Genomic DNA, 11,697 nt, shown 5'->3' on the forward strand with positions numbered 1-11,697 from the left:
TCGCGCAACTAGGCTTCGCAAACTTTCTCCATGCGTTTTCTTTAGGGTGAACACATTTTCGATCCCTGCCTTAGTGTGATTACTGGCTATGTAATTCCCTAAGAATAATCTTTGCAGTTGTGCGAAAGAAGTTATAGATCCTTCGCTCAGATTATCGAACCATAGTGATGCCTCGCTTGTTAGACTTGCCGGGAAGTACTTGCATAATACCGCCTGGTGTTGGGCCCATGACATCAACGTCAGGTTGTACGCCTTCATATGTTGTACTGCATTGCCAGTCCCGTCAAAGATGCTGGAGAATATGGGTAAGGCACACTTCGCTGGGATGGGATCTTGTAATATATAACGCGAGAATGAAGATCGTGTTGCTTCCTCAATCGCCTCTGCCAGCTTCATTTTTCCTCCTCCTCGTCTATTATTATTCTTCATGGTCATTTTGAGCTCCTCAAGCTGTTGCAATATGGTCTGATTTGCGTTAGCTTGTTCTCTTTCTCTTTGTGCAACTGCCTCTAGTGTTATTTGTTCTATTGCACTTCTTTCTATAGTTATTCTAGTTTCCCGTTCTGAACTAGTTTATCTTATGCACCTTTGGCTCTCGCACTCTGAGATACTTCCCCTTCTCCCGTCATATCTCTCTGGTTTTAGGATCTCTTTCCTTCCACAATTCCTTTTCCTATCTCTTCGTTCTTTCACCATTCTTTCTAGGTCGCGTGCATATTCTCTCTCGTGTTCTCTTTTGCGTACCTCGCGTTAGTATTCATCATGATTGTTTTGTATTTCTCTCTCCTCACTATGACGTCTTCTCCTTCTTCTCGATGAACTTCTACTCGTTTGGGTTTCGGTTTCTCCAGTCTGAGTTCGCGTTTGTATGTTTTCATTGAGTCGGTGGTTTTCTTCCATTAACAAGGCGTTTTGTCTTGGTAAGTTTGCTCGCTCTTCTGCCAACTCTGTATCTCTTGCTCTACTTCGTTCTAACCCTTGCCTCAGTTCTCTTTCGATTCGCCTATCTTGTGCGAGGCGCTCTCTCAGATGTTGGATGGTTAGGTTATCTTCATTGCCAGGGTTTTCACTTCCTTCTTGTGTCGCCTGTTCTTCATCCTCCATAGTGTCAAGATCAGTTGTATGCATACTTCCTTCTTCATACATAGTTCTTTCTCCATGGTCGTTTTGTTGTACCAGATCTTGAGGAATGGTATCATTATTCTGCCGATCTGTTTTTATGATGGAGCGTAGATTGCGATTGCGATTCTGTCGCTCTACCCCTCGTCTCTCCCCATCATCTGAATTTTCAGCTTCACCTCTAGCTCTTCTTCTGTCTGCCACTCTGTTACTTCTTCGAGTAGCGATGACGCGGGCTGCTCTTGACGCGATTCACACCATCTTGTTAATCAGAGATGCTGGTAGGCAGGATTTTTTCAGAAACTTGACAGGGGTTTGATTGTTGTTTTAGCTTATCAGAGCTTTCTCTCCAAATGTTTCAGTGATTCTCAAGTTAGTGCTTTTTCAAACTAGACTGTGGTGTATCTGTTGAGACTTCATGATGATGAGGTTATTTCGATGTGATATCTCTGCTGAGAATGGTAAACTGTTTTTAGAGTTGGTGGTTTCCTAGCTAGTAGGTGAGGATAATGCTCCCTTTTTCTAGCGCCAAAATGTAGTTACGGAAAATCCCACAACTACACACAATGAAATTATAAGAACACGAAGCTTAAGTCATGGGGATAAACTTAAACATTAATGATATTATACACCTCTTGACGTTAGATATGATCTTCAAATGAGCTCTTGTATTGAAAGTATGGTGTTCTTACAAATATTACAAAGATTCAAACACATAACAATGGAAATGATAAGAAATAAGTGAAACTCTAATGACTCCTTTTCTCTCTTCTAGGAAGGGTTTAGCTCTGTTGCTTGACTGAATTCTTCTTCAACTTGCCTCTCTCTTCACTATCTGAATCCTTATATAGGAAAATACCATGGTAGAAGACAACCGGGTTCACGTGCAAAATCTCTGCTGATTGATTTCTGTTCATTCTGTCGTATTCGCCAGGCTTTGGGGAGATGTCGTTGTCTTTCGCGTTGTTGCTTCGCGCTCTTCTCGAGTGATATCGTGTTGTGCCTGTCGTACGGTTGTTCTTCGTGCTTCTTTCTCTTTGTCGCATAATTAGTCTTCGCTTAATTTCTCTCTTCTTCGTATTAACGATCGTCTTAACCAGGGCGAGGTTGTAATTTAGCTTTGTGCGATATTTCGCCCCTACATATGATAGGCCGGCATTTGGCTATAAACGAAGAGTTTAAAACTTTCAGTTTTCTTACATCTCCATAAAGAGCTGAACCAATTCCACCAAAATGCTGATGAGCAACACCACAGATAAGATAACCACCTTTGGGGAGAACCACGCTTGTCTTCTTGTTTTCTACGCAGATAACATTTCTATCTACACCGGTACTATTACACGCCTCGATTTCATATTCTACCTGTTATGAGAATTGCAATTTTGTATCAACGTACCCCAAATGCTAGTCTAATAAACAAGGACGACTGTGTTACCGTGTTAAAGTCGCATATACATACCTTACAGACTGCTTCTGAATTGTTCCCTTTGATCGCCGTGTAGGTGATATCAAAAATGTAAATCCTAACAGGAAAAATGCTCTCTTCCCAGTTCACCCACTTCACAGTATATCTCAGGTAGAACCCTCTCTTGTTGCTTGTGAAGCCTTCTCTTAACCTGCACGTGGTCTCATCATAGCAGCACTGCAGACCCCCAGCGTAACCCGGCGGCAGTGGTCGGCCGTACTCATCCTTTGTAACATTAAACAGATTACACCTGCACTCTGTGCATCCTAGCCGATCCTCCACACCGCGTGTATCAATTGCGTGTACATTAAGTAACCATCTCTCCTCGTACCCGTCTGGGATCTCCGCAGGATTACCAACCTCTATCCCGTAAGGATCTGGCACATGTAACGTGTTTTTGCGTGATTCTGACGGAGGTCCGAAGTACTGGCCGATATTATTACACACACCGCTGTTTTTCACGATAATGAGAGGAAGCTGGCCAGAATCATTTTCCTCGGGAATTTCTGCATCCTTGAGAGCATAGTATCTCACTGCTACCCAGTGGTGAAGATAAGTTTCATATAAAGGAACAGAATTTCCAGACTCGTCAACTACTTCAGCGCTGAAACCCTTAATAGCAATATGACCTCTTGGAAAATCGACATTAAAGTAATATTTGAAATTCACAGATCCTGGTCCTAGTACAAACTTAGGAGACAAGACGACAGCGGATATTTCCTCGTTCACTTTTCTGAACTCAAGTTGTGAAGCTTGAACATGCAGAATAAGTGTGAGTAACACACCAAGCGAAAGTAGCAGCGACATGAAATGCCGCGTCATTTTTTACTATCAGCAGTGCCTAAGAAATTATTCTGACTACAACAAGCAAGAAACTAGTAAGATTAAAACGCTAATTTTGGGAGATAAATAAGAAAATGATGAATTTCGTCATGGTTTCCATACCTGATTTGTTTTCCTCAGCTTCCTTCATTCATTCCTTGCTGCTGTGCCACTCCTTAAATAAGACCAGCTAACTTATCACAGGCAGACTAGGCCCAAAAAATCATGCACCCGGACAAGAACGTGTAACCATGTGCCAAAGATGGAATTGATAGTACTCCACTTTTTTTCCTGTAAAATCAAAGGTTTCTATAAATTTCTCTGACAGATATCATGCACCCAACTCCTCAAAGGAGATTAAAGTATAAAGGTGGGGGGTATTTGTACCCTTCTACTCATCCATTTTGAGTAATTCTACATTGTACATACACTGAGAAAATAGACTTATGATAAAGCGAGAGATACGCTATTTTAACGCACGACTCTACAGATACCGGGGATAAGTATATTCCTCTTTTTTATATGCTTCATACGGCCGGATACCCCTTAACCTAGGTAAACAACAAGCTAGGCACAAACTATTTCTTGTTAGCAGTTTTTCGGATAACTCATGCATGAAACGTACGGTACTGACCCAGAAACCCGATGAATGAAATTTCTCTACCAATGGCGACACTTGCCATATATATAGCTAGCTTTTATACGATTTCTCTGAGCTAAAAGAGAGGAAAAGCAAACCCTAGTTATTTTGTCTCTCAAAGCAGAAGGAGAGCAACCAGCAATGTCTACGCTTCCAAAAGAGCTCTACCATGACATCTTTTTAAGGCTACCAGTGAAATCTTTACTCAAATGTAAGTATGTTTCCAAGACTTGGTTTCAATTAATATCCGATCCTAGTTTTGTTAAATCCCACCTTAATCTCACTATTCAGAAAAACGACTTTAGTCTCATATTCGGATATTATGATAATAGGAAAGGTTAGGCAATCTGCTCCAAGAGTTATCGTTCATTAATATCATCATCGCATACAGAAAGTATGTATGATAATTCTGTTGAAGTGGAGCAACCGTTCAGGTTCGAACTGTTTTAAGTTCAACTCTGTTCAAGAAATTTGGTTGAGGGGTTCTTGTAACGGTTTGGTTTGCTTATGGTATAATAGTGTTTGTGAGTTAGTTCTTTGGAACCCAGCTACTGCAGAGTATAAAACAGTACCTGCTCCACCAAATAAGCAGGCTGGTGGTGTCCCTATTTTTGGTTATGATTATAAGATTGACGATTACATTTTTGTATTAATAAGCTATGAACGTCTTGTGATGGCTGTCTATACGTTAAGATCTAATTCATGGAAAAGCATTGAAGTCGGCCCTGGGGATGGGGTATTTGTCAATGGAACTTGTCATTGGTTAGTTGGAACTCGAGACAATTCCAAAGTTATAGTCTCTTTAGATATCAGCAACGAGAAATTTGTAGAATTGCAACTACCAAAAGAACCTTTGGAGAATAACCATTTGCTTAGGAATGTGTGGGTGTTGGAAGGGTGTCTTAGTGTTGTGAATGCAATTGGGGTTCATTCAGAAATATGGGTAATGCAGACTTATGGAGTTCGAGAATCATGGACTAAACGTTGTGTCATTACCCATTCCAGAATTATAAAAGAAATGTATTACTTGAGGTCGATGTGGGATTTCAAGAATGGTGAGATTTTATTAATGTCGGGCAGTAATTTAGTTTTATTTGATGCAATTTCTGGGGAGCCAAGACGTCTAGGGAAAATGCTTAAAGGAATAGAGAATTATGTCGAAAGCCTAGTTTCACTCAACTCTGGTACGTATGTGAAGAAAAGAGTAAACACCAAAAGAAAAATTAATGGTAGAACCATATAAATACGAAGAAGAAGATATTGATGATGCCTAAGAGTTGAACAACAAGGTATAAAATACTCTCAAGATACATTGTTAGGAAGACAGCTTTCCTTTGGTATTAGACTTCTAAACACCATCGTTTATGGGGTATTATGCTATCAGGTATCAAAATTGGCATTACAAATGGGATTTAGTAGTTAATAGGCATTAGTAAGTTTTTGTTTGATAGGTGTAGGATCTTGGGGTCTATTAACAAGATCAGCTACCAACAAAATTTGATTTGTTCTTTATTTCTTATGTTGGATTTTGCAGAATATATGTTGGTTACTCTATTTGGTGGTGCATGCCTGTCTTCTTATTTTCTAGCTAGTTTTGTCAAATCGCACCTTAATCTCACAGTACATGTCTATGTGAAAGCATACTCCCAATGGATTCATTTCATGGTTCTAAATATAAGTACTAGGAAATAAAGATTTATTGTTGGGATCTTGTTCATAGGAATGAATATGATGTGCACACTTGTGTCAACAAATTAACTGTGCACTCTTAATTGTGCATAGTAAAATAGCTTGGATGGTTCATGGATCGTACATAATGTAGTCCTTTGCTTGTCTAAACCACATATATTTTGTCTTTAGTAGTAGTGGGGTGATAACTGATTAGCTTGCGAAAATGACTACTCCATGCAAGTGACATCTGAACAGGAAAAAACAAGTAATATGGAGCGACTGTCTGAAGGCAAAAGACTGGAAGGGAATTTGAGCCCCAACTGCCAACTTGCAAATGAACACAATGAAAAGTAACGAAATTTTTTGGCTGTTTTCATGCCTGCATGATGCTTATTAAAATCTAAGAGGAGGTTATATTTATCGCATCGTTGAAAATTTTCTCAAATGCGTTTTCCATGCACGTGTTGAATAATTTGTGATTGATCAACTCTTTCTCTGCTCCCACAGCAATCCTCAGCTTTCCCATATAGCTCACCGCAGTTATAGTAAGGTTCTGCGATTATGTTTATGGCATACGAACAAAAACTATAGTCAGAAACTGTAATTTTCGCTTATAAAAAACCAAGCTGTAAGATGTGATTTCGATTAGGATATATACCTGAGGAACATTTACCACCATGAAGTAAAGGCCTTTAACTGGATAATCTGCCAAAGAAACTCGTTCCACTGGACCTATCACATTCGTAATCACCATGCTCGTCTTTCGTGATACACCGTGGATATACCTAGCTACTACCTGCAATGCTAAACAAAGACGCGTTATAACTTTTAAGCACTATTTTGCAGTAAATGTGGCATGAAGGTGTAAATCGAAATAACTTTCAGAGTTAAGAGTTTGCCTCTGAATCTCTAAATCTTCTCATCATCTCTAGTAAACTCCCAGTAAGAGAAACGGCAAGTGAGCTCTTCTTTTCTGTAAATATTTTCGTAGCTTCTAATACAAACTCTATTGGATCATCTGTCTCTGCGTTAATCATCTCAGGAATCGGCACATGTATAAAGCCAAAATTATTACCCCATGGAGCTTTAGAATCTGGTTTTGCCATCTCTTGAACTGTTTGATAAGTAGTTATTTCTCTAGTGTTGAATAACACTAACGCCGTTGAACGTGCATTCCCCGAACCCTTGCTTGATGCTTTCATGTATTGTCTAGTTCCATAAAATACAATACTGACGATCACATCAGTAATTGTCTGCGAGGAAGAAGAAAGTCGTATTATACATCGAAAACATATGTAACGGAACCGATAAGCTTGAGCGTACTTACCCCGCCGAGTTTTGCTTTGATTTGCTTGATTCGATCGAGCGAGAACGTAACAGTAGTGATTGAAACAGGTTTGAACTCGGCGCCCGAAGTACCTGATCTAATAGGGGTGACATCATCCTCCCAAACACTACTCTTCGCAAGACTCCATGTGAAATCTTTCACAGTATTCATGAAAACCGAGAAAAGCCTACCAACAGTACTATTATTCCTCTTCATGTAGCCTGCAGGTGACCTAATCTTCGGGAAAGTTAATGGAAGAGGAGTCGTCTGTTCTTTTCAAGCAACTAAACAATGCACCCATGAGTGAGTATCCATCGCCTAAGGCATGATGAAGTTTGAAAACTACTGTCCCAGCTGCATTTGTTGTTGGATATTTGAAAATATGAATCTCCCATAATGGCCTGCACTGTGGTAACGGTTCCAAAGCTAATTGGGTTAAGTATTCTTGAAAGTATTCATCGTGAGATTCTAACGGTAGGTCGTTCGGGATAACTGGAACTTTGACGTGATCTTCAAGTTTAATGTTAACCTTCTTCCAGTACTTCCCGCCATTTTCATTTGTGACCTGATGAATTCACCATTGATTAGTTAATTAATAGGTAACCATACTACTAGAAAATTAACAGACACATGCACAAACACGTATATATATGAGAGAGGGTGAGAGCGAACCATGATGGAGGAGAAACGTGGGTGAATGGGGAGAAAAACACTCTTGAGTAAAGGTAAAGCTGAAGAATCATCAACGGGAACTTCAGATTCTAAAACAGCAACAATGCTTATACAAAGAGCTTTACTATTGTAATATTGTCCGGTTGGCGAAGCTGGTTGGATTTCTTCTTCTTGTTGTTGTTGTTCTTCATCACAGATTGAGCTTTCGTGTTTAAGTTCCTCCATCGAAGTATTTGGTATAGAGATTTTGTTTAATCTTTATAAAATTATTGTACTATGGGATATTTTGACTTTGGGTCCCATAAAATGGTATACCTTTGCATTTGGAGCCTAACTTTGTCCAGCTTTGAGTTTGGGTCCCAGTCAAAGGTTGACTATTCTTGACCATCCAACAATCAGTTAAATATGGGTTATTTTAACGAAAATATTACTTTTTATTTATTTACTAACTCTACCAAGTTATCCAAGACAGTGAAATGACTAACGAAAACGTTTTATTTTTGTTAAAATATCTCATATTTAACTGATTGTTGGATGGTCGAGAATAGTCAATCTTTGACCGGGACCCAAACTCAAAGCTGGACAAAGTTAGGCTCCAAATGCAAAGGTATACCATTTTATGGGACCCAAAGTCAAAATGTCCCTTGTACTATTTATAGACCCACCAAAAGATACCACAAACTTTATAAATTCTTCATTCTTCGTTTTATTCATGCATGTTTCATTCCTTAGCATAATATCTATAAAATAAGTGGTTCCAAATGGAGCCACAATTAAATTAGAAATCCGTTCATATGGACCGTAATTAAAACCCATTCAATGTTAGTACTTAGTACCATTAGTGGTGCATTACCATCTCCGGCTCCACGATAGCTGCCTTGTTGGGACCAAAATGAACACATTCAATTCACATACATTTCTGCTAATTATAAAAACAAGTAACTGTCAGAATCACAACAACTTCGCGAGCACGTTATTTCCCGAGCACCGGCCAAAATAACATCATTGTATATATTTTCCTAAATTGATTGAATTCTTATCTCAAGCATTCCCCTTGAACAAAAAGAAGAGAGAATGTTTCATTTTAGAAACTTGACGGACAGATTGAATCATTCAAGAAGTAGCATGTGTATATACCTGATTTCTTTTCCGCTGCTTCCTTAATCCACTTCTTGCTGCTATTATATGCCCCTCCTTAATAAGGCCAGCTAGCTTATCACAAGCAGAGTTGGTCCCAAAAAATTTATGTACCCAGACAAGAAGATAACTATGCGCAGAAGATGGAATTGATGGTACTCCACCTTTTTATCGTAAAATCAAAGGTTTCTATAACAATTAATTTTGTTGTCGATATCAATAGTGATGCCATCCCTGACATCATCTATCTGTGACAGATATCATGCAGCTAACTCCTCAAAGGAGATTATTATATAGTCTAAAGGTGGGTATTTGTACCCTTTCACTCATTAATTCCATTTGGAGTAATTCTACATAGTACATAACTACATATACATAAAGAAAATAGACCTATGATAAACCGAAAATGATTTACAACCCGGGGACCCAATCCCGCGGTTGTACCGATGTGATATAAGGGGGCGGGACCCACACTAAACCCACCCCTATTTCAGATCAATGCAAGACTCCACAAATATTCGAGCATATAGTGTTACATATTTTCAATAATATCAATAAGTTACCAAGTTGTTTGTTTTATAAAATAGCCGGACCTTTTTTTTATCGGACAATTTCTGTTATGAAAGGTGGGACCTTCTTACTAGACAGTTTCTTTTATAAAATGGGTGGACTTGATTTGAATTTAAAATGGATTGAATTCCAACTGAAGGGTTCTTTCCCAAAGGCCACCGTTGATACGGATTGGAAGTACCTGTTGGTGATGAACAATCATCTTGAAAAGATGCAAATACCCTATAAATAGTGGTGATTGTTTTCCTTTTCATATCATTTGAAACAACATCAAATCTCTTTCTCTCTAAACATCTTCAGAATCAATTATTGTGTGTCCTTGGTTGGGTCAAGGGAGTACAACCTTTGAATCCAACAACGTTGTTAGGGCTTGTACTCGTCAATTATTTGGAAAGGTTGAAATAATTATTGAAAAGCATCGCAAGGCCTCGAAGCTCCAGTCATACAACATTCTTTTCTATTCTATGATTTCGTCCTCAAAATACCCATTTTCCAACATATAAGTGTTGTAATGAATGCAACAAAAGTTCGAAATCCATCCATGTTCTAAAAAAGAAAATAAAGGGCACAATCGACGGAAAACTAAGTGGACGATACATAGATTATTGTTGTGACATGCATGCTTCGAATTCATATGCGTTACAAGGCTGCATGATACAAAGATCCCATATATTGAATATAATCTCGTGCGTTTGCACAGATACAACACCTGTAGTTACTTAAATACAAACTGACATGAAATAAAACAGCGAACTCGCAGAACTGACACTACAAATACGTATATTTTATATATATCACAGTTTCACAAACCGTTCTTCCACACCGAGTAACGTAACTTATTTCCCCAGCACCCCGATAATATTAGCTATATATTTTCCTGAATCAATTGAATTTGGAACAGAGCTTTCTAATTTCTCCTTGAGTTCCAGTTTTCACTTCGATACTACTCATTTTGACCATGGCTTTTCGGAACTCCAAGTCGAATCTTATCCCCAGCAATCCCCTAAAAGTACCAGCATACTTCTGAACTATAGCACGAGTAGCATTATCACCCCAAAGTCTTTGATCCGATTCCAAAACTCCCTTTCCATCTCGAACATTTTTGAAGAAATTCACATCGAATTTGCTTGGGCTACCGTTGTCTAGTGCAACACGTTTATTACCATCACCATTAGCAGGGCATAGAGTCTGGAGTGTAGAAGTGAATGCTTGGTTTATTGTTGGGTCTGAATTTCCTGTTGTTGTAAAATTGTATAGACGGTATCTGAAAAATAAGCAATCTGTTTGCCCGATAGTATGCGCTCCTGAAAACAATTTTGGCATTTAATATTTATTTACACCATGTTACGAAATAGCAAAAAAAAAAAGCTAAAGAGAAGAATGAGATTGCAAATTTGCTTACCAACTAGAGTGACAAGATCTTGATCATCTAAACCTTTAGCTGCAAATTTCTGCCTCTGAACTGAAATGGCATCGGCCGGAGAAGGCAAATTTGAGGCTTCTGACGACGATGAAACTCTGCCATCACGTCTTCCCATGGGTACTGTCCAGGTCGGGCCGTCGCTCTACAAAATTTTGAACAATCAATTAGTTATCCCAAAAAATAAAATAAATTGTATGCTAAAAAGATGATTTCCATACTCTTCATGTACTTGCAAGTGCATATGCATGTAACTACTGACCAGGTCAACAGAATCACGAGCTGCCAAGGCCAATATATCAGCACAAGACACAACACCAGGACACTGACTCTCGAGTCGTTTTTTCGCATCCTCAATCACTTCAAAACCTCTCAACCCAAGGTTTGGCAGCGCATTCCTTTCCGCGGAAGATCCAGTTATCAGAACTGAACCATCACAACCCTGGTACAAGGATCAATAAAGACATTAATTAAGGAAAGCTCATGCATGATACCGATTAAGGGAAACCCACGAATGTTGATTATATGTATACCTGAACGAAGCAGTCGTGGAAATGCAACCTAAGCAAAGCAGGTGCAATGGTAGGATCAGACTTGAAATGAGTTTCAACACTAGACCTGACTATTGACTCAACTTTCGGACAACTAGTAGAGTAAAAATCTGATTTCAAGTCTCCTTGAGCTTGTACTAACAAACCCACCATCATTAGAGATAAAACCACCACAATGGATGCCATTGCCATGAAAAAAACCTTATTAATTCTTGCTTGAACTATTTTTTTTTTCTATCTTTTCAGTAGCAGTTGTAGTGTTGTAGTGTAATAAGCACTTGTACTTTGTCTGTTATTTATACT

At 38.9% G+C, this 11,697-nt stretch overlaps 3 protein-coding genes and 1 pseudogene across 4 annotated transcripts; 1 reads left to right on the top strand and 3 right to left on the bottom strand.

Moving 5' to 3' along the window:
- Positions 1-1,766: 1,766 nt before the first annotated feature.
- Positions 1,767-3,543, bottom strand: LOC113341090. Of its 2 annotated transcripts, XM_026586116.1 has the most exons (4): positions 3,530-3,543; positions 2,579-3,442; positions 2,388-2,481; positions 1,767-2,282 (listed from the first exon to the last, which is right to left on the bottom strand). In XM_026586116.1, the coding sequence occupies exons 2-4, from the start codon at positions 3,404-3,406 to the stop codon at positions 2,212-2,214; spliced, it is 993 nt and encodes a 330-aa protein (XP_026441901.1). In that variant the 5' UTR covers positions 3,407-3,442; positions 3,530-3,543; the 3' UTR covers positions 1,767-2,211. The 2 variants fall into 2 exon arrangements, with proteins under 2 accessions (XP_026441901.1, XP_026441900.1); XM_026586115.1 differs by having other exon boundaries at positions 1,767-2,481.
- An 899-nt stretch (positions 3,544-4,442) lies between these two features.
- Positions 4,443-5,289, top strand: LOC113340966 (F-box/kelch-repeat protein At3g06240-like). Its single transcript, XM_026586010.1, has 2 exons — positions 4,443-4,480; positions 4,566-5,289. Exons 1-2 carry the CDS (start codon positions 4,443-4,445, stop codon positions 5,287-5,289), a joined length of 762 nt encoding a protein of 253 aa, XP_026441795.1.
- Positions 5,290-5,741: 452 nt separating this feature from the next.
- Positions 5,742-8,984, bottom strand: LOC113340893 (annotated as a pseudogene).
- A 1,016-nt stretch (positions 8,985-10,000) lies between these two features.
- Positions 10,001-11,673, bottom strand: LOC113340924 (peroxidase 25-like). The gene is made up of 4 exons (XM_026585973.1): positions 11,377-11,673; positions 11,106-11,285; positions 10,826-10,988; positions 10,001-10,727 (listed from the first exon to the last, which is right to left on the bottom strand). The coding sequence occupies exons 1-4, from the start codon at positions 11,584-11,586 to the stop codon at positions 10,306-10,308; spliced, it is 975 nt and encodes a 324-aa protein (XP_026441758.1). The 5' UTR covers positions 11,587-11,673; the 3' UTR covers positions 10,001-10,305.
- Positions 11,674-11,697: the final 24 nt, after the last annotated feature.

The sequence above is a fragment of the Papaver somniferum genome, unplaced genomic scaffold (assembly GCF_003573695.1).
Source record: "Papaver somniferum cultivar HN1 unplaced genomic scaffold, ASM357369v1 unplaced-scaffold_24, whole genome shotgun sequence".
Lineage (NCBI taxonomy): Eukaryota > Viridiplantae > Streptophyta > Magnoliopsida > Ranunculales > Papaveraceae > Papaver > Papaver somniferum.

Excerpts from the sequence above, each read along its gene's own strand:
- LOC113341090 (XM_026586115.1), bottom strand. The coding sequence starts at position 3,406 with ATGACGCGGCATTTCATGTCGCTGCTACTTTCGCTTGGTGTGTTACTC. Across the intron at positions 2,482-2,578 it reads ATTCAGAAGCAGTCTGTAAG|GTAGAATATGAAATCGAGGC; the intron begins GTATGTATATGC and ends TTCTCATAACAG.
- LOC113340924 (XM_026585973.1), bottom strand. The coding sequence starts at position 11,586 with ATGGCAATGGCATCCATTGTGGTGGTTTTATCTCTAATGATGGTGGGT. Across the intron at positions 10,989-11,105 it reads CTCGTGATTCTGTTGACCTG|AGCGACGGCCCGACCTGGAC; the intron begins GTCAGTAGTTAC and ends AAAATTTTGTAG. Across the intron at positions 10,728-10,825 it reads AGATCTTGTCACTCTAGTTG|GAGCGCATACTATCGGGCAA; the intron begins GTAAGCAAATTT and ends AATTGTTTTCAG.
- LOC113340966 (XM_026586010.1), top strand. The coding sequence starts at position 4,443 with ATGTATGATAATTCTGTTGAAGTGGAGCAACCGTTCAG. Across the intron at positions 4,481-4,565 it reads GAAGTGGAGCAACCGTTCAG|TGTTTGTGAGTTAGTTCTTT; the intron begins GTTCGAACTGTT and ends ATGGTATAATAG.